General features: G+C 59.4%; 6 protein-coding genes across 6 annotated transcripts; 5 read left to right on the plus strand and 1 right to left on the minus strand.

Moving 5' to 3' along the window:
• Positions 1 to 2,175: 2,175 nt before the first annotated feature.
• BKCO1_38000104 (uncharacterized protein) lies at positions 2,176 to 2,829 on the plus strand (the record flags this gene model as incomplete). Its single annotated transcript, XM_020275205.1, has 2 exons — positions 2,176 to 2,446; positions 2,501 to 2,829. The coding sequence occupies 2 exons, from the start codon at positions 2,176 to 2,178 to the stop codon at positions 2,827 to 2,829; spliced, it is 600 nt and encodes a 199-aa protein (XP_020128621.1).
• Positions 2,830 to 4,217: 1,388 nt separating this feature from the next.
• On the plus strand, positions 4,218 to 4,913 carry BKCO1_38000105 (heat shock protein 30; the record flags this gene model as incomplete). The annotated part of the gene is made up of 1 exon (XM_020275206.1): positions 4,218 to 4,913. One exon carries the CDS (start codon positions 4,218 to 4,220, stop codon positions 4,911 to 4,913), a length of 696 nt encoding a protein of 231 aa, XP_020128622.1.
• An 876-nt stretch (positions 4,914 to 5,789) lies between these two features.
• BKCO1_38000106 (rbp11-like subunits of rna polymerase) lies at positions 5,790 to 6,339 on the plus strand (the record flags this gene model as incomplete). The annotated part of the gene is made up of 2 exons (XM_020275207.1): positions 5,790 to 5,886; positions 6,050 to 6,339. 2 exons carry the CDS (start codon positions 5,790 to 5,792, stop codon positions 6,337 to 6,339), a joined length of 387 nt encoding a protein of 128 aa, XP_020128623.1.
• An 895-nt stretch (positions 6,340 to 7,234) lies between these two features.
• BKCO1_38000107 (bifunctional purine biosynthesis protein ade17) lies at positions 7,235 to 9,542 on the minus strand (the record flags this gene model as incomplete). Its single annotated transcript, XM_020275208.1, has 7 exons — positions 7,235 to 7,390; positions 7,467 to 8,787; positions 8,846 to 8,889; positions 8,940 to 9,114; positions 9,290 to 9,333; positions 9,396 to 9,421; positions 9,515 to 9,542. 7 exons carry the CDS (start codon positions 9,540 to 9,542, stop codon positions 7,235 to 7,237), a joined length of 1,794 nt encoding a protein of 597 aa, XP_020128624.1.
• A 1,528-nt stretch (positions 9,543 to 11,070) lies between these two features.
• Positions 11,071 to 13,792, plus strand: BKCO1_38000108 (aminopeptidase 2; the record flags this gene model as incomplete). The annotated part of the gene is made up of 2 exons (XM_020275209.1): positions 11,071 to 11,231; positions 11,293 to 13,792. 2 exons carry the CDS (start codon positions 11,071 to 11,073, stop codon positions 13,790 to 13,792), a joined length of 2,661 nt encoding a protein of 886 aa, XP_020128615.1.
• A 549-nt stretch (positions 13,793 to 14,341) lies between these two features.
• On the plus strand, positions 14,342 to 17,425 carry BKCO1_38000109 (phosphatidate cytidylyltransferase; the record flags this gene model as incomplete). Its single annotated transcript, XM_020275210.1, has 1 exon — positions 14,342 to 17,425. One exon carries the CDS (start codon positions 14,342 to 14,344, stop codon positions 17,423 to 17,425), a length of 3,084 nt encoding a protein of 1,027 aa, XP_020128616.1.
• Between the last annotated feature and the right edge of the window lie 192 nt (positions 17,426 to 17,617).

Here is a 17,617-nt window from a genome sequence, read left to right on the forward strand (position 1 = left end):
AAGTCTAGTGCCAACCGGGTCACGGCAGCGCTCAGCTCGCTCGGACGCTCCCGCCCAAGCTAATGGGCAGCTGATGAGGCGCGCACCTGTTCGGTTCGTGGGTGTGGGGTTGTGCCGTGTTTCAAGAGGCAGCGGGCTTCACCGCCGCCGCCAACATCCTCCCATGCGTCCTCGACATGTCCGACCTGGCGAAATTAGCAGCAGTTCCCCACGCGCCCCTGGTCTTGCATCTCCGCACTTGGCCAGGTGGCCGTCAGCGGGGCCGCTGGGCTGCATGGGTTTGCCGTCCTGGTCAGCCTGCCTGCCGCCGGCCCCCGTATCCGCTCCGTGGGCTCGGGTTTCAGAGGCAAAAGAAAAAGAACGCAAATGCCCCGCTGCGGCTGCGTGCGATTGCAAGGCTGAGATGGCGCGCCTCCTGGCCCCGGGTTCCACAGCGTTGGGCAACGCCGCCGCTGATGATAACGGCGTGGGCTGGCGACGCCCCAATCGCCAGAATTGTTTTGTCACGGTACTGATTGTCCTGCTAGATGCGAGGGCGTCGCCGGCGTGGGTTGGTCGGCGCGCAGCGCAAGGCTGAACGTTTGGAGCAAAGAGTTCATGATTAAGCACCCGATTCGGACAGCGATGCCCCCCATCGTTCGATCATCCCGCGCTTATGGAGATTGCATCTCAGCGCCTGTGAGGCAGAGAGCGCTGCGCCGCTCGATTGGGCGCGCTGCGCGAAACCTTGAAGGGAGGAGCGCGTCACCACGTTGACAGCGGCCGTGGCGATCGGTGGGTCTCGGCACGATGCTGCTGCCTCGAAGCCTTCTGGAAGCCTACCACTTTCGCAAGGGGGGCATGGCATGACCTCTCCACACCCACGGCGTGCAGCAGCACTAATGCTACATGGTTGAGCACCGTTGCCTTGTGTCTCAGGAACCGTGCGGGCAACGTGCTTTTGCCATGGCTTGAACGAGTCTCGCACAGCAAGACACGACGACCAATCACCAAAATGCACGATGCCGTTTTCATTGCTTCCAGCGTCAGATGTCATTGCAGAGCCGCAATCCCGCCCGGCTCTTGCTGCTGGGCCACACGCATCTTGCAGGCTCCTCTTGTCTGTGCTCGAACGAAAGTCATCACAATAAGCACTAACGCAAGGTCCTGAGTCCTGCGAAAGGTGCGCAGTCTATCGCCTGACGATCGCTTCTTTCTCTTTGCCCTCCCGGCCAATGGATGCTGGGGCGTTCGTCATGACGGGGCCGGCAGAAGCTGCCGGGGCTGTTTTTTTTTTTTTTTTCGTGCAGCTGCGCATGCTGCGCCTGGAGCAACATACAGGACGGTCAACGCTGGCCGACGTCTCCGCGCAGCGCGCCAAGATAAAAATTCGACCCCGGCTGCGCAGAGGGGGGAGGCGCAGGGCGCAGTCTCACCCCGCGCTTGCACTCTTGTAGCCACAGCCCGCGCGATCTTCAGGGCCACGGCGCTCTCGGTCCTTGCACGCGCGCCCATGCTCAGCACCGCTCCGCTGCACACCACGGCCCCGGGAGCCATGCACGCCGTCCGGCTGGCTGACTTCCATGACCTGGCCCTCCCGCTCACCACCCTGTCCGCCGCACGGTCACGGTCGACAGCTCCAAACGCCATCAAGTCGGCGCAACAAGGCAACCGCCTTGCTACAGGCAGCCAGCATGCGGGCCATGTCTGGCTTGCCCGTTGATCGCGTGGCTTCCATTGCGTGGCCAGGCCAGGCACCTTTTAACCTGCACAGTCCGCTTCACACTCGACCCTCCATCCGCGCTTCGTTCTTCTTGACGCTCCTTCTGCACCTTTGAGCACGTCACTTCCTTCGATTCCGTCTCTCCGGGCTGTCTGCACCGCCTGCTGTACCCCGTGGCTTGGCCCACACGCTTCGGCCATTTGCATTGCAGCTTGTGCGACGCACGGCTTACCAGCGCCTCTCTCGTCAGCCCTGTACGGCCCTTCGTCTCCCCCGAGAAAGCTATAAAGCCGCCCAGCCAGATTGTCGAGCTACAACAAGCTTCCGTCCACCTGTCTGTCTCGGATCCCATGCGCTGCTCGGTCCTCTTCCCATCTTCTTCTTTTACGCGGTTGACTCACCTGGTGGCGCCAGTCCATCATCGCTGGCAGCTTTGAGCCCCCCCGCCGGCTCTCAACCCTCCATCTCCCACCATGGCTTGCCCAATCCACAGCCCTTCAGCCCCGACTGCCTCTGACGCCCCGGAGGATCCGTCTGAACCCTGCGCAAAATGCTGCCAGCAGAAAGCCGAGGAAAGCCATCAATTCTTGGACTCAGACGTCCATCGGCCCGTCGCAACGGAAGATAGCTCTCAGCAGGGCCCTGCCGCTGTTCGTTGGTCGGCACTCAGCAACGAGTACGAAGTGACCGGCCATGATGCAGAAGGCCACCCGACTGGAGCTTTCTCTGCCTTGGACGACAGTAGTGAGGCCTAGCTCCCCGTGCCCGAGCCGAGACATCCTTCTGACATGCCGGCAGCTTCTGTCAACTCGCAGCCACTTGATACGCCTAGCTCTTCATCTGACGGGCAAATCGGGACTTCTTGCCCGTTGGCTTGCGATTCAGCCTCTCAAGATTCTGGCAAGCTTGCCATCAGCGATGACGGCTCCGATACAGGCGCCAGTTCCGGCTACGGTTGCACTGTTTCGGACGCTGTTCGCGACCGCTTCTTGGCCTGTGATGGCCCGTGGTCGACGTACAACCGCAGAGTCGAACTTTTGGCCTACGGTTACGATCATTACCAGTCTAGCTCTCTCATTTACGATATCGATGATGACTGCGGAAACGTTGCACCATACGTCGGGTAGGCGTATACACCCCGCCATACGAGCACCACGACCATTTCACGACTCCGACGCGCTAGAGCGTTGGCCACCTTCCACGGCTGGAATAAAAAAAAAAAAGAACGACGGGCAAGAGAGGCCGAGTCAGCCACGGTCAGTTCGGGCTGAAGTCAAAAAAGCAGTTGCTCAGCTCGACTATCCCATTGGATTGTCGCACGTGCGCAGGTTCGCTCTGTTTTTGTAAATAATTATTTCTTGAAATAAAGTCACCTACGATTCTCTCGAGCCATGGCCTGCTTTTGCATGCAGATTTTCCTTTCTTCTACTGGATCATCGTCCAGGGTGAGACGCCGGCACGGGCTTGTTTATTCGGAAGCCGTGGAAGCGAGGTAGCAGATGATGGGTGGATGGAGATGGATTTTCTGCCGACGAGAGAGGGTTGAGAGTAGTGGTGAGTAGTGGTGAGAGCTTTCCCCACGTTCTACCTAGCTCGTCTCGGGACCGTCGGGCCCGATCGCCGGGCTTGACGTCGTCTCGCATTCGCTGAAACATCATCGCCGCGTCCCTCTACAACCTTCTCTTGTGGCAAAGCCATCGCAGCGCCAACGAATGCCGAGATATTCAGGCCTGCAGAGAGACGTCCTGTCTCTCTATCGGCAGTGCCTGAGGGTCGCCCGCACGAAGCCCCAGGTAGGTAAGCCTCCATCAAGGCGGCCGCATGGATGACGCTGTTGACTCTTGGCTGGGCACAGGAGACGAGGAAGCATTTTGAGCAATTTGCAAGGTCAGTCGATGCGTGTGTCTCTGTGGACCCTATTCGACACCTAAAGAAGGAGGTTGCCGTTGTTTCCAAATGTGCAATGCACTGACACAGCCCAGACAGGAGTTTGAAAGGAACCTTGGCCTCGAAAAGCGAGACTTCGGTGCGATCGAATACATGCTGCGCAGGGGTCACAGGCAGCTGGCGATCTACGAAGACCCCGGCATTAGAGACGTTCATCGATAGAAATGGAATTGGCATTTGGATGAATCAAGAGCACGCGATGGCGGCACGGTGCGTGCCCACGTGACTTGGGCTTGGCAAAGAAGGTGCTAGAGAGGCCTGGAGGCTTCACCCTGGATGATCACCACAGCAAGCGGGCGAAGACCCCAGAACAATCAGGAGACCTCCCGAAGCCTCCGGCACCCGGCTGGGAGGATTCAGAATCCGCATGGTCATTCACGATCCTGCCTCCAGCTTCTGGATCCATCTCGAAACCGCCGTGGGCTGAGCAGAGCGACGCAACTTTCGTCATGATGCTGCTGCCCGTGCAGTGCGTCGCAATTTCTAGAATGCGCCGCGGCGGTTATATAACGACGGTTGGTGAACGACATGGAGTCCACCAGATCAGAAACAACGAACAACACAGTTGATGCAAGCACTACGACCAACGCTCGCACTCCGACGCCAACTCCCTCGCGCCTTCAAAGTCACGAAGCCTCTCGTCTCTTCGATTCACACGCCAAGCAACCTATCCACAATGTCCATGTTCCCGCGCTTCACTCAGGAGTTCTCTCCTCTCTTCCGCCTCCTTGACGACTACGACCGCGTGTCTCGCAGTGCCCCCTTCCCCCAGGGTGCTCAGAGCCTGAGGTCCTTCACCCCCAAGTTCGATGTCGTAGAGAAGAAGGAGAACTACGAGCTTCACGGCGAGCTTCCCGGCATCGCCCAGGAAAACATCAACATCGAGTGGTCCGACTCCAACACCCTGACCATCTCCGGCCGCGTAGAGCACCGCTCCGAGCGCGGCGAGCGTCCTCGCGGATACATCGAGGGCGAGGAGCACAACGAACCACACTACCAGAAGCCCTCGGTCGAGGACGACCAGCCCACCGGAGAGACCAGCCAGGAGGTCACCAAGACCAACCAGGACAAGGAGGTCGGCAAGCCCGCTGATGGAGCCAAGTATTGGGTCAGCGAGCGCTCCGTCGGCGAATTCCACCGCTCATTCAGCTTCCCCGGCCGCGTCGACCAAGACAGCGTCAAGGCCAGCCTGAAGGACGGCATCCTCTCCATCCTCGTTCCGAAGGCACAGGCCCCCAAGGCTCGCAAGATCAACATCGAGTAAAGGGCTTTGCGAACAACAGTAACGTCATCCCCCCAGAAATTGTGACGGCAATGCGGCATCATACATAGCACACTGCTTGCGATGCGATGCGATGGAGCCTCTCCTTCGTTCACGATCACGTTCTTAATAAGCATAGGTGGCTTGGAGTTTCGGGCTTACGAATGACGACGGAACATTCTTTCTGGTTGTAGATAGTTTAATTCAGCATTCTTTCAGACGCCAACGAGCTTTGCCGGGCATGTGATTACAAAGCGACACGTGATAAAACCCAACGGCAACAACTTTCTGCAGGCAGGCAGGGTCCTGTAAGGCTGAGGCGGCGGCGGTCGGCTGCGAAGCTTTTCCACGGCGCGCACGGGCATTATTGTCAACCTCCACGCGCATCATCGCCGCCATACCTCCGACACCTCCGCCCTCCCCACCTCTCTTCCTCGAGCTACCCATCGTCTGCGCTCCGACAACAAAACGAATAGCCGTGCCCGTTGGATTTACTATTTTGATATTGCCATATACCCTTTTACTTACCGCTTCACCCACACCTTCACACAATGAACGCTCCCGACAGGTGAGTTCTGCTGTCACCTCTCCAGCCTCTGAAGTCTACTTCTCTCACCTCCCGCGCGCGCCTGTCGTTTTTTCCGTCCCTGCCCACCTGCACCTTCCTTTTCCCTCACTCACTCTGTCGCAACCCCGGCGCGGTGGCGCACAGCAGCAGCGCGACAGCACGTCGCGCCTTCATAATGCCACCTTCCGCTCCGCCTCCAAACCCTCTTTTCCACCAACCCGTTCGCATCGTGCGCCAGCAAAACCTTACAATACACCAACGCTGTCCGCGCGCAATTTCCTTTTTCTCTCTTTCTTGTCGCGCTAGCCACCATGACTCCGTGGCTTTGTACTGAGGAGTTCTGGGACAGGTTCGAGCTCTTCCTCCTCGGCGATGGCGAGAAGAAGGTCGAGATGAAGCACGACACCCGTACGTACAATGCTCCCCACCCTCGCCCACCGCGTCACCTCTGCGTCCATCCTCTCCCGCGCGCGCGCATGCGCAACCCCACCCCCGCGCACTCCATCCACACACCACAAAAGGACTTGGCTAAAGTTTACGCCCCCCTCGTGGGGCGGCGTCGACATCGCAGGTGTGCCCAACACCGCCATATTCACCTTCAACAAGGAGGACCACACGCTCGCCAACCTGCTGGCCGCGCGGCTGCACAAGTACAAGTACGTCACGTTCGCCGGCTACAAGGTGCCGCACCCGCTCTTCGCGCGCTTCGAGCTGCGCGTCGGCACCGACGGCACCGTCGCCCCCAAGGAGGCCATCGTCAACGCCTGCCGCGACATCGTCCAGGACCTCGAGGTCTTCAGCCGCGAATTCACAAAGGAGATGGAGCTGAAGAAGATCGCAAAGGCCGGCGGCGAGGCTTGAATGACGAGAACGACGGTGGGATGAGGAGAGGGAGAGTTCCTCTCTTTTCTCCTTCTGTAGGCCTTTGTATACGAGTCTTCATGGTCCCCAGCTGCTACGCTCAGAGAGGGGTTTCTTTTTTTTTTGCCCCCCTTCTTGGGTTTGAACTCGTTTGCAGAAGATCCTGGCTCCAGCTTTGGGTACTTCGGCTTGCCTTGCTTGCATCCGGTACGACAACGAACGACTGCCAATCCTCTCCGGTCGGGAGTACCGCCATCTGTCTGCTTTCCTTCTTCTTTCGATTCGTCAAATGGTGGATCAAAGCCTGTTTAATTTCCAGATTTCAAAAGAGAGAGAGAGAAAGAGAAAAAAGACGAAACGACAACTGCATGGATGGCGCGTGGAGTTACAACGGTTATGGCGTAATGCAAATAAGAGCATAAGATCTGGGCTCAGCTAAGAAACCTGAGGGAGACTGTTGTGCGAATAGGCTTTGGTGATGAGACAACACCATCACCATTGCTGTAGAGTTTTTTTCTTTTTCCTCCCACAGCTTCTCTCGTGCAACAAAGCAAAATCGCACTTGAAAACGTTCAGAGCCACAAGCAGGACAGCTCTTGGTTCAGCGACTATTTCCGTGATCTTGGCTGATCGTTCTCGGGTGACGCGCGTGGTTTTCGTCAAAGCAAAGTTGATTTGCCCATTTCCGGTCTAGCTAGCATATGGAAGAAGCACCCTCATCGTCATCAAATTTTTTGTAGTGGTATAAACCGTGCCAAAGTCCCAATGTTTAAAAAGAAAGTTTCAACGCCCGTCCTCATGAGAAAAGAAAAAAAGAAGTAGGCAATGCACACAGAAGTTGTGTGTGCAATCGCCTAACACCACATCTCGCCAACACGTCTGACGCGTCACAAACTCAGTGGTGGAAAAGGCGGATGTGCTGCTCGACAAAGGTGATACCGAGCTTCTCGGCGGTCGAGAAGACGAACTGGTCGTTCTGCGAGCCACTGGGAGCCGCGATGTACTTGACGCCGGTGCGGGCCGCACGGTAGACGTTGTCGATGAAAGGGAACTGTTTTGGTGCGTGTTAGCGGGAGCATGGATCGATCAAGACAGATCTCTAGCTGTTGGCGGTGACGGAAACTTACGAAGGCGTCACTGCTGACGGCAACCTCGCTGAGCTTGGAAAGCCACTCAGCCCTTTCCTCCTTGGTGAAGGTCTTGGGGACCTCCTCGAAAAACGCCTCGAAGTCCTCGCGCTCGGGACCGGACTCCGGCACGGAGCCGCTGCAGAGAAGGTCGATGGCGTTGCTCTTGTCGGGGCGCTTGGTGCCCTTCTTGAACTTAAGGCCGAGAGTACGCTCGTGGAAGCGCATCCACCAGTTGTCGGCCTTGTCGCCGGCAAGACGAGTGCAGTGGATGCGGCTCTGCTGGCCGGCACCGAGGCCAACGACCTGGCCGTTGAGAGCGTAGCAGACCGAGTTAGACTGGGTGTACTTGAGAGCAATGGTAGCGACGGTCAAGTCACGAAGAGCGGATTCGGGAAGGCTGGCCTCCTTGGGAGTGATGATGGTGCCGAAAGTGGCGGGCGTGACCTTGGCGTCATTGCGGTGCTGCGTCAGGTTGATGCCGTAGACGGTGCGGGTCTCCATCGCCGGAGGCTCAAACTCAGGGTTCATCTGGAGAACAAGGTACTTGCCACCCTTCTTCTTCTTCAGGATCTCGAGAGCCTCGGGCTGGTAGCCTGGGGCAATGACACCGTCAGAAACCTCGCGGGAGATGATCTTGGCAGTAGGGACGTCGACCTCGTCAGAGAGAGCGATCATGTCACCGAAACTGGACATGCGATCGGCACCACGGGCCCTGGCATAAGCCTGAGCGAGGCCAGACTTCTCGATTCCCTCGATGTCATCGACCATATACACCTTCCTCTCGGCCTCAGAAAGCGGAACCCCAATGGAAGCACCGGCCGGGGAGACGTGCTTGAAGGAGGCAGCGGCAGGGAGGTTCAGAGCGTTCCTGAGCTCCTTGACAAGCGGCCAGGCGTTCAGGGCATCAAGAAGGTTGACGTAGCCAGGAGCGCCGCCAAGGACCTTGAAGGGAAGCTGGCCGTCACGAACGAAGGCAGCGGCGGGCTTCTGGTGGGGGTTGGTACCGTAGCGCAGGGAGGCGAGCTGGGTGCCATCGCCAGCGTACTGCTTACGGAAGAAGTCGGAGATGGCAGTGTCGTAGTCGGCGGTGTGAGAGAAGGCCTTCAGGGCGTAGAGTTGCCTCTTCTGCTCGGAGATCTCGCCCTTCTGCTCAAGCTCGGTGAGGAAGTCGTGGTAATCCTCCGGATCGGAAAGGATGGTGACCCGGCTGTGGTTTTTGGCGGCAGCGCGGAGCAGAGTGACACCACCAATGTCGATGTCCTCGACAGCCTCCGGAATGGTGACATTGATCTTGGAGACGGTCTCCTGGAAGGGGTAGCTGAACGGGACACTATCAGCAATCTTCGGTCTTGGAGAGGGGCAAATTTCACCCGTACAGGTTGCAGATGCAGAAGTCAATCTTCTTGATGTTCTGGTCGGCCTAGCAGAGTAATTAGACAATGACGCGTTATACTCAATCGGGCAACCTACGAGATCCTGCTGGTCCGAAGGAACCTCACGAGCGAGCAGACCGCCGTGGACAGCCGGGTGCAGGGTCTTGACGCGGCCGCCGAGCATCTCCGGAGCCTTGGTGATGGCAGAGATGTCCTCGACGGGGAAGCCACCCTCCCTAATCATCTTGGCGGTGCCGCCAGAGGCCAGAATCCTGGAGCGCGTGTCAGCCGGACACAGTCATATGGATGAGGCGGGGCGGAGGAGCGGCATGGCAGAGAGCGGCGGTGAGAGATGGCGGGCACGAAGAGCTCCAGACGCAGCTTCGATCGATGGGGGCTCGCCACAAAGGCTGACACGAGGCTGGAGGCCACGAAGGTGATACGCACCTCACATTGTTCTTGACGAGGCCCTTGGTGAGATCGAGGAGACCCTGTGTGACAATTGTCAATGCTTCGATTGGCTCAGGCGCAATGCGGGGTGTTGCGCACGTACGGTCTTGTTGAAGACGCTGAGGATAGCTGGGCGCGGAGGTCAGCGGGGTTACAGGCGCACGGCAGCAGGCGGGAGGCGGGAGGCGGGAGGCGGGAGGCGGGAGGCGGGGGGCGGCATACCGATCTTCTGCGAGGCGTCGGAAGCCATTGTGAGAGACGGGCGCGAGAGGGCAATGGCAGCAACAGGGCACGGATCTGGGGTTGTGAGGGGCGAGGAAATTTTATGGCTTTGTTGCTAAGTTTGGCCGAAATCGCTCTCCCCTCGAAATAAAATGCAGCCGCCGCAGTGGGTGCCCCGCGCCGTAGCCAGCACCTGCAGCTGCGTCACTGCATCCGGCCCGTGCGCCGCATGCCAGGTGCTGCTCGGCTGCCCTGATGCACGTGACTGCGGCTGATCCTCGGCGCCGCGCCGCACAAAACTGCGCCCGCCGCCGGCTCTTTTTCTCCTTCATCAAACGCAAAAAAACAACACTCACTAAAAAGCATTTTCGATGGAGGTCCCTCTACTGGGTTCCCATGAGAACGAAAACCGTCAGCTGAGTGGAGAACCGACTCCAGCGATGGATCTTGGGTGCGGTTCCTCCCTTGTTCACCATGGGAGGGAGCGCAATGATCCGCCGTACATACCGTCACGGCGCTCTTGCCTGTGTGAGAGCGTGAGCTGAGCTCAGCCGTAGCGTAGCGCGTTGTTTCAACCGCCTGCTTCGTGAGTGATGGCCTCGTGCGTCGCCATGCGGCTCCTCGTTCGAGGCCACTGTCTCGATGGCACTCTGCACGCCGCCTGCAATGCGTTTGCCGCTGCTCAGCCCTGGCGGTTGCGGGCAGGATTTGCCCGTACCATGAACCTTTGACCAAGATCCTAGCGTGAGCATGATTATTGCAGTCTCGGCCATGCCTTCCAGATGTGCAAAGCATGCAAATAAGCACCAGACGGACCAGACATGGCGGCGATGCTGCAGCTGACAGCGAGTGTGTAGTATGTTGCTCCTAACCTATGGAGGTCCATGCACTTGAAGTCATGGTCTCCTCAAACGCGGGCGGTTTTTCTTGCAAGACTGACAGAAATGTCAGAACACCAACCACCGTGTCGGAGCAGAACGGTGGCTGAGAGGACTGGCTTGCGGGCTACGAGCTGCGGACGCGCCGCCTGCGACATGTCAGCCACTGCACCGTCTTGCCGTACATCGAGCAAGCGCTGGCGAGGAGCTGAGGTGCCGCAAGACGCGGGTTGTGGTTGCGGAAGAAGAGGCTGCAGGGCGAGCGAAGCGCGAGAAAAATGCACCAGTCGTGGGACGTGCGCGCGCATGACCGCCGCCGGCTGCAAGGGCATTTTCCGGACCAGGTCCAGCATTGCTGCTGCTGCAGTCCTTCGCCAGTCGCCAGTCGCCAGTCGCCCATCTAGTAAGGCTTACCGCTACCGCCAGGCGGTGTACCTACTGTAAATGATCAGATCCGGCCGCGGGGTGCTACCGTTTGCGCGGTGCTATCCGCAACAGGCCCGCCTGACCCGCGTCTGCCACCCCGCCGCCTCAGCTGCCGCACGGAGCTACAACACCTCCCTCCATCTTAAGCTCCCCTCCGCCAGCCCCACTGTCCCCTCCCGCTACCCCTCCACCCGCATCTCCAATCCATTCCCCCGCTCCATCAGGCACTGCTCCCACCGCAGGGCTCTCAACATGTGCAAACACTTCGGCCACGAGGCCGATGCGACCAGCTCCATCGACGTCACCAAGGGCAGAGAGGTCTTGCCCAAGAACGTCAAGCCGGTGCACTACGACCTCACCCTGGAGCCGAAGCTGGACGGCGACTTCACCTACGAGGGTACCGTTGTCATTGAGTGCGTATTTTCCGTTGCTCCCCTCAGCGCCACCTTCCGCTAACCGCCCGCCCACCTGCAGTCTCGACGTCGTCGAGGACACGAACTCCATTTCCCTGAACACGCTCGACCTCAAGCTCCACTCCACCACCGTCAAGGCCGGCGACAGCGTCATCACCTCCAAGCCTGACATCTCCTACAATGAAGATACCCAGACCACCAAGGTTTCCTTCAAGGACACCATTCCTGCCGGCAGCAAGGCTCAGCTCGTCCAGACATTCACCGGGGTGCTGAACAACAACATGGCTGGTTTCTACCGGTCTTCGTACAACGCGGCGGATGGCTCAACAAAGTACCTGGCAACTTCTCAGATGGAGCCCACCGATGCTCGGAGGGCATTCCCCTGCTTCGACGAGCCCGCTCTAAAGTCCGAGTTTACCATCACCCTCGTTGCCGACAAGCACCTGACCTGCCTGAGCAACATGGATGCCGTCTCGGAGAAGGAGGTGGATTCCAAGATTGGCGGAGGCAAGAAGAAGGCCGTCACCTTCCGCAAGACCCCGCTGATGTCTACATACCTTCTGGCCTTCATTGTCGGAGAGCTCAACGTCATTGAGACCAACGACTTCCGTGTCCCCGTCAGAGTGTTTGCGACTCCGGACAAGGACATCAACCACGGCAAGTTCTCTCTCGACCTTGCGGCCAAGACACTCGACTTCTACGAGAAGAAGTTTGATAGCAAGTTCCCGCTCCCGAAGATGGACATGGTGGCCATTCCCGATTTCAGCGCCGGTGCCATGGAAAACTGGGGCCTCGTCACCTACCGTGTCGTTGATCTGCTTTTCGACGAGAAGATCAGCGGTGCGTCCACCAAGCAGCGTGTTGCCGAGGTCGTCCAGCACGAGCTGGCTCACCAATGGTTCGGTAACCTGGTTACTATGGACTTCTGGGATGGTCTTTGGCTGAACGAAGGATTCGCTACTTGGATGTCGTGGTATTCGTGCAACGCCTTCTACCCAGAGTGGAAGGTCTGGCAGGGTTACGTCACCGACAACTTGCAAAGCGCGTTGTCCCTCGACTCTCTGAGGTCCAGCCACCCTATCGAGGTTCCTGTCAAGCGCGCAGACGAGATCAATCAGATCTTCGACGCCATTTCCTACTCCAAGGGCTCGTGTGTGCTGCGCATGATCTCTAAATACCTTGGTGAGGAGACTTTCATGGAGGGCATCCGCCGCTACCTCAAGAAGCATGCTTATGGAAACACCCAAACGGGCGACCTGTGGGCTGCTCTGAGCGATGCCAGTGGAAAGGACGTTGAGAAGGTCATGGACATCTGGACGAAGAATGTCGGCTTCCCCGTTGTGACCGTCACGGAGAAGCCGGAGTCTGGCTCCATCCACGTCAAGCAGAACAGGTTCCTCCGCACGGCGGATGTCAAGCCGGAAGAGGACAAGGTTCTCTACCCCGTCTTCTTGGGTCTGCGCACCCAGGAGGGAATCAACGAGGGCCTCACTCTGACTTCTCGGGAGGCCGATTTCAAGCTGAGTAGCACCGACTTCTTCAAGATCAACGCCGACCACTCTGGTATCTACCGTACCTCGTACACTCCCGAGCGCCTTCAGAAGCTCGGAGAGGCTGCCAAGAAGGGCTTGCTCTCGGTTGAGGACCGTGCCGGCATGATTGCTGATGCTGGCGCGCTTGCTGCCTCTGGTTACCAGAAGACCTCCGGCCTTCTCTCCTTGCTCGAGGGGTTCAAGTCGGAGCCCGAGTTTGTCGTCTGGGATGAGCTCACTGCCCGCGTCGGCTCTCTGCGCTCGTCCTGGATCTTCGAGGATGAGGCGGTCAAGGATTCGCTCAAGAAGTTCCAGCTCAAGCTTATTGAGAACAAGGCCCATGAGCTCGGCTGGGAGTTCAAGGATAGCGACGGCCATATCGAGCAGCAGTTCAAGTCGCTCCTCTTTGGCGCGGCGGGCATCGCGGGCGATGAGGCGGTCAAGAAGGCGGCATTCGACATGTTCGAGAAGTTCAAGAATGGCGACAAGGCGGCCATCCACCCGAACATTCGTGCCAGTGTCTACGGCATCGTTCTGACGTACGGAGGTGCCAAGGAGTACGACGCTGTGCTGAAGGAGTACCGGACGGCGAGTACTAGCGACGAGCGCAACACGGCCCTGCGCGCAATCGGACGTGCCAAGAGCCCGGAACTCATCCAGAGGACGCTGGCTCTTCCGCTAAGCGACGAGGTCAAGGGTCAGGACATTTACCTTCCGCTTGGCGGGCTCCGCACACACAAGGGCGGCATTGAGGCGCTATGGAAGTGGATGACGGAGCACTGGGAAGAGCTCGAAAAGAAGCTGCCGCCCGGGTTGACGATGCTCGGCACGGTCGTCTCGATCTGCACGTCGAGCTTCACGCGCAAGGAGCACATCCAGCGCATCGAGGACTTCTTCGGCAAGCGCAGCACCAAGGGCTTCGACCAGAGCCTTGCACAGTCTCTGGACGCGATTCGGGCCAAGTCCAACTGGATCGCCCGGGACAGCTCGGACGTCGAGGCTTTCCTCAAGGAGCACGGGTACTTGTAAAAATGACTTGCATTGGGCGGCGAACTGGATGCGGCGACGGCTTGGGTATATATGCATTGGCGTGGCACGGGGCTGTTAGGTCCTGGACGTCTAGTTAGAAACGGCAGTGCCCAGGCATAAATATAAATAAATGGTTGCATTATTGGTACATGGAGCGGCTACACGGTAGCGCAGCGGGCGGCGCGGGCGGCGGGCTCGGGGCTTGGCGCGCGCGAGTCGGGCTGGGCCAAGGGCGGATGGAGGCTGACGTCAACCGTCGTGGCTCGGGAGCCGCGCAAAAGCTGTGCGCCGTCGCAGCAGTGCGCGGCAGGGCGCAGCAGTTGCGCAGGAATGCGGGTCCCGGGACGAGTGTGCTGACGGTCTGCAGTCGTGGCCCCGCGCCCCCAACGCTCAACGCTCAGGGCTGAGCGGTGCCGGTGACATGTGAATCAAAAGAATGGAACCACGTCTCCAGACTCCGTGTCGCCCCTCCCTGACCCCAACACCCTTCAAACCCGCCGAACCATGTGTGATGATTCGTTCGTTTGACCCGCCCGCACCCCAATCGACATGACCCAACTAGAAAACGACGAGCCCCCCGAGCCTCCTGCTGCCTCCTCGACCCTGTTGTCGTCACCTCCGCATCGCCCGCCGCTGCCTACGCCCGCCCTCGACCATGCGCTTTCGCCCGCCGCAGCTGCCACCGCCAGCGCTCTCGACGATCCCACCGGCCCAGACGCCCTCCGTCTCCTGAACCGCTCGCCGCACCCGTACCACCGCCGCAGACAGCAATTGCGCGACCCGCAACAGAGCTCGCCCGCGTGGAGCAACCCATCATCGGCAACCTCGTCCGACTACGAGAGCGGCAATGGTGGAGCGGGCGGGCGGCAGCGCGCCGCGCCGACGTCGTACCCCTCGCAGGCCGCCTCGCGCAGCATGAGCGAGAGCGGCACCGAGGCCGACGACGAGGGCTACGGCTTCGTCAAGGCGCTGCCCGCGCCGTTCATCCGGCCGCACAAGGGGCTGAGGGATGTCAGGGACACCGATGCGGCGACCGACTCGGGCTTGCTGACGCCGAGCGTGCTGGAGGAGGAGGGGCGCCGGTTGAGCGTCGCCCCGGGCTACTACTCCCAGAGGATGGGAAAGGGTGGGGTGGAGGAGGAGACGGTGGAGGAAGAGAGGGTGAGGAGGGAGAGGGAAAGGTTCGCCCAGAAGAGAAGGGCGGAGATGCTGAGGAGGGGGTGTGAGGTCGCCCTCTTGGCGGCGATTGGGGCTGTGGTGCTGCACGGCGCCGTGGCGCGCAGGAGTCTGGATGCTTGGAGCAGAGGTAGGATGATCAATGGCTCTTCTGGGGAGGCGCACAAGCTCATGATTGTTCCAGCAGAGCTGTCCTGTTGCGTCGTCCTCTACGCGCTGCTCTTCCTGCTCTATCCCCTCCGACTGCTCCTGCTTCCGCGTACAAGATCAGCAGAGCAGAGGCCCCGACTATTAAACCGGATCCATATACCCGCTGCATTCGACCCGGCCCCGCTCCTATACCCAGCTGCGATACCCGTTTTTGTTTCTTTATCACTATACCCCAGCATGGAAAAGCTTCTCTTGCCAAACATTGTCCTCGCAGCGTCCGCTCTTCCGCCGCTGCTCATTCCTTCATACGGTCGCGGTAACGGGTACAGCATGGAGCATTGGTTCATTTCCATTATTCCTCTTATAATATCCGAGCATACCGACATCCCTTCGAAGATCATGGCGGCCAAGCCGTATCAGCTGAAGGCACCGGCGGATCGCATCGATTCGGAGACCATCGCTTCGCTTTTTGCGCTACACCAGGCGCTTCTACCTCCGCTTTATTACCTTACGACGACAAGTCTTCTCCCCGCCGAACTGCAGCTGCTTTCCACAACCCTTATCAACCTTCTGCTCTTCTCCACTAGCCCGCAGATGACCATTCTCAAATCCATACTTTGGATTGGCGGAGTCCTGCTCTTCACGTTCTGCGGTCATACTTTGAGATGGAACGTTGCGCTCGCGCGCATACCGAAATGGAGGTTTAGACGAGCAGGTCGTATTGTCAAAGCCCAACAAACATTCCTCAGCATCTTAAACGAGGGCCTTCGACCAGGATCCTCGCGGTCCAGAAGCAGGGGAGGCTTCGCTTCTGACAGTGATGCTGACGAGGACGGTGTCCCTGATCATCTCTCGGATGACCTTAGGCTCAAGCCTGTGGAATCTGCACCTGGGACGATCCAGCACGCCGCCTCAGTTGGAACTCAGCTCGCTTTCGGGGCCTTTCGGGATGCAATACTCCCTCCAAGAGACAACAATTCTCCAGCCACACGGCAAGGGCGTAGGCACACTTTATCGAGCATCGACCCCGGCAAAGCTACGTCGCAGTCTGCTGCTGGTAGAGCGAAGCGCAGGAAACAATCCTACGCGCAATCGTTTCTCGCACTCACGCCGACGCAGGCTACCGTGAGAAGGTGGCTGTATGCTGGATGGGTCTATGTTGCTATGGTGCTCCTCGTATTGGTACCAATCAGAGCTTACATTGGTAAGTTTGCTCTGCATGGCCAAGAACCGTTTGGCTGGGCCATTGGCTACCTCCTCGGCAACATTCGGGATGTCCGCTTCTTCATCTTTGACTGGGGCCTTTCCAGCTGGATCAGCCTCCCTCCCCTCCCTGACTTCACCGCGGAGGAGCTCGCCGAGCTTCCACGTGCAGAATTCATCCGCCAGGTCCTTTTCGGTGGCGCGGCGAACACCCGCCTCCTCATCACGGGATACTGGGTGTTCATCCTCGTCCTCGGCATGGCGACGGTGCTTTCCCTCTCGACAACCGTCGAGGTCGACACGCGCCGCAAGGTCTTCCACGGCATGATGGTCGCCATGCTCCTGCCCACAATCTTCGTCGACCCGTGCTTCATCGCCCTCACCCTCGCCCTCGTCCTCTCCGTCTTCTGCCTGCTCGACCTCATCCGCGCGGCGCAACTCCCGCCGTTGTCGAAGCCGCTCGCCTACTTCCTCACCCCCTACGTCGACGGCCGCGACCTGCGCGGCCCCGTCGTCGTCTCCCACATCTTCCTGCTCATCGGCTGCGCAATCCCGCTGTGGCTCAGCCTCGCGGGCGTGCCGCGCGACGGCGGCGGAGGAGGAGGAGGAGGAGGAGGAGGAGGAGGAGAAGAAGGGGGCCCGTGGAGCGGCTGGGAGGTGCGCGGACCGAAGGACGTGAGCATGGTGGCGGGCGTCGTGTGCGTCGGCATGGGCGACGCCGCCGCCAGCCTGATCGGGCGCCGCTGGGGCCGCCGGAAGTGGCCGTGGCTCGGCGGCAAGAGCCTCGAGGGCAGCGTCGCCTTCGCCGCCGCCGTGACCACGGGTCTCGTTTTGGCGAAGGCGTGGCTGCGCCTCGGCCAGTGGGACGGCGGAAGCGGTGGTGCGACAGCCTCTGTCGCCGCCGCCGCCGCCGCCACCGGGGGCCCGCCAGTGTTGTGGCCCGGCTTGTGGGAGGTGCTGCGGTTGGTGAGACCGGTGGATGTGAGCAAGGCGGCGTGCGCGGGCGCCGCGGCGAGCTTCATGGAAGCGGTCTTGACGGGAGGGAACGATAACGTGGTGGTGCCGGTGGTGCTGTGGTTGGTCGTTAGGGGCTTGGGGGTGTGAAAGGTCCGACTAAGCACAATCACAGACTCGCCTGGTAGACGGCTAGTATTTGTATTTATAATATAGATTCTATTTCCCCCTTCCTCTCCGAAGTCTTCGATGTACGTGTGGATATTGCAGTCTCTCCTGACTAGGCAGTAGAAGGAAGTGTCTGCACGGATATGCGGGTGCATCTAGACGTGGGATCCAACC

The sequence above is a fragment of the Diplodia corticola genome (assembly GCF_001883845.1).
Source record: "Diplodia corticola strain CBS 112549 chromosome Unknown scaffold38, whole genome shotgun sequence".
NCBI lineage: Eukaryota > Fungi > Ascomycota > Dothideomycetes > Botryosphaeriales > Botryosphaeriaceae > Diplodia > Diplodia corticola.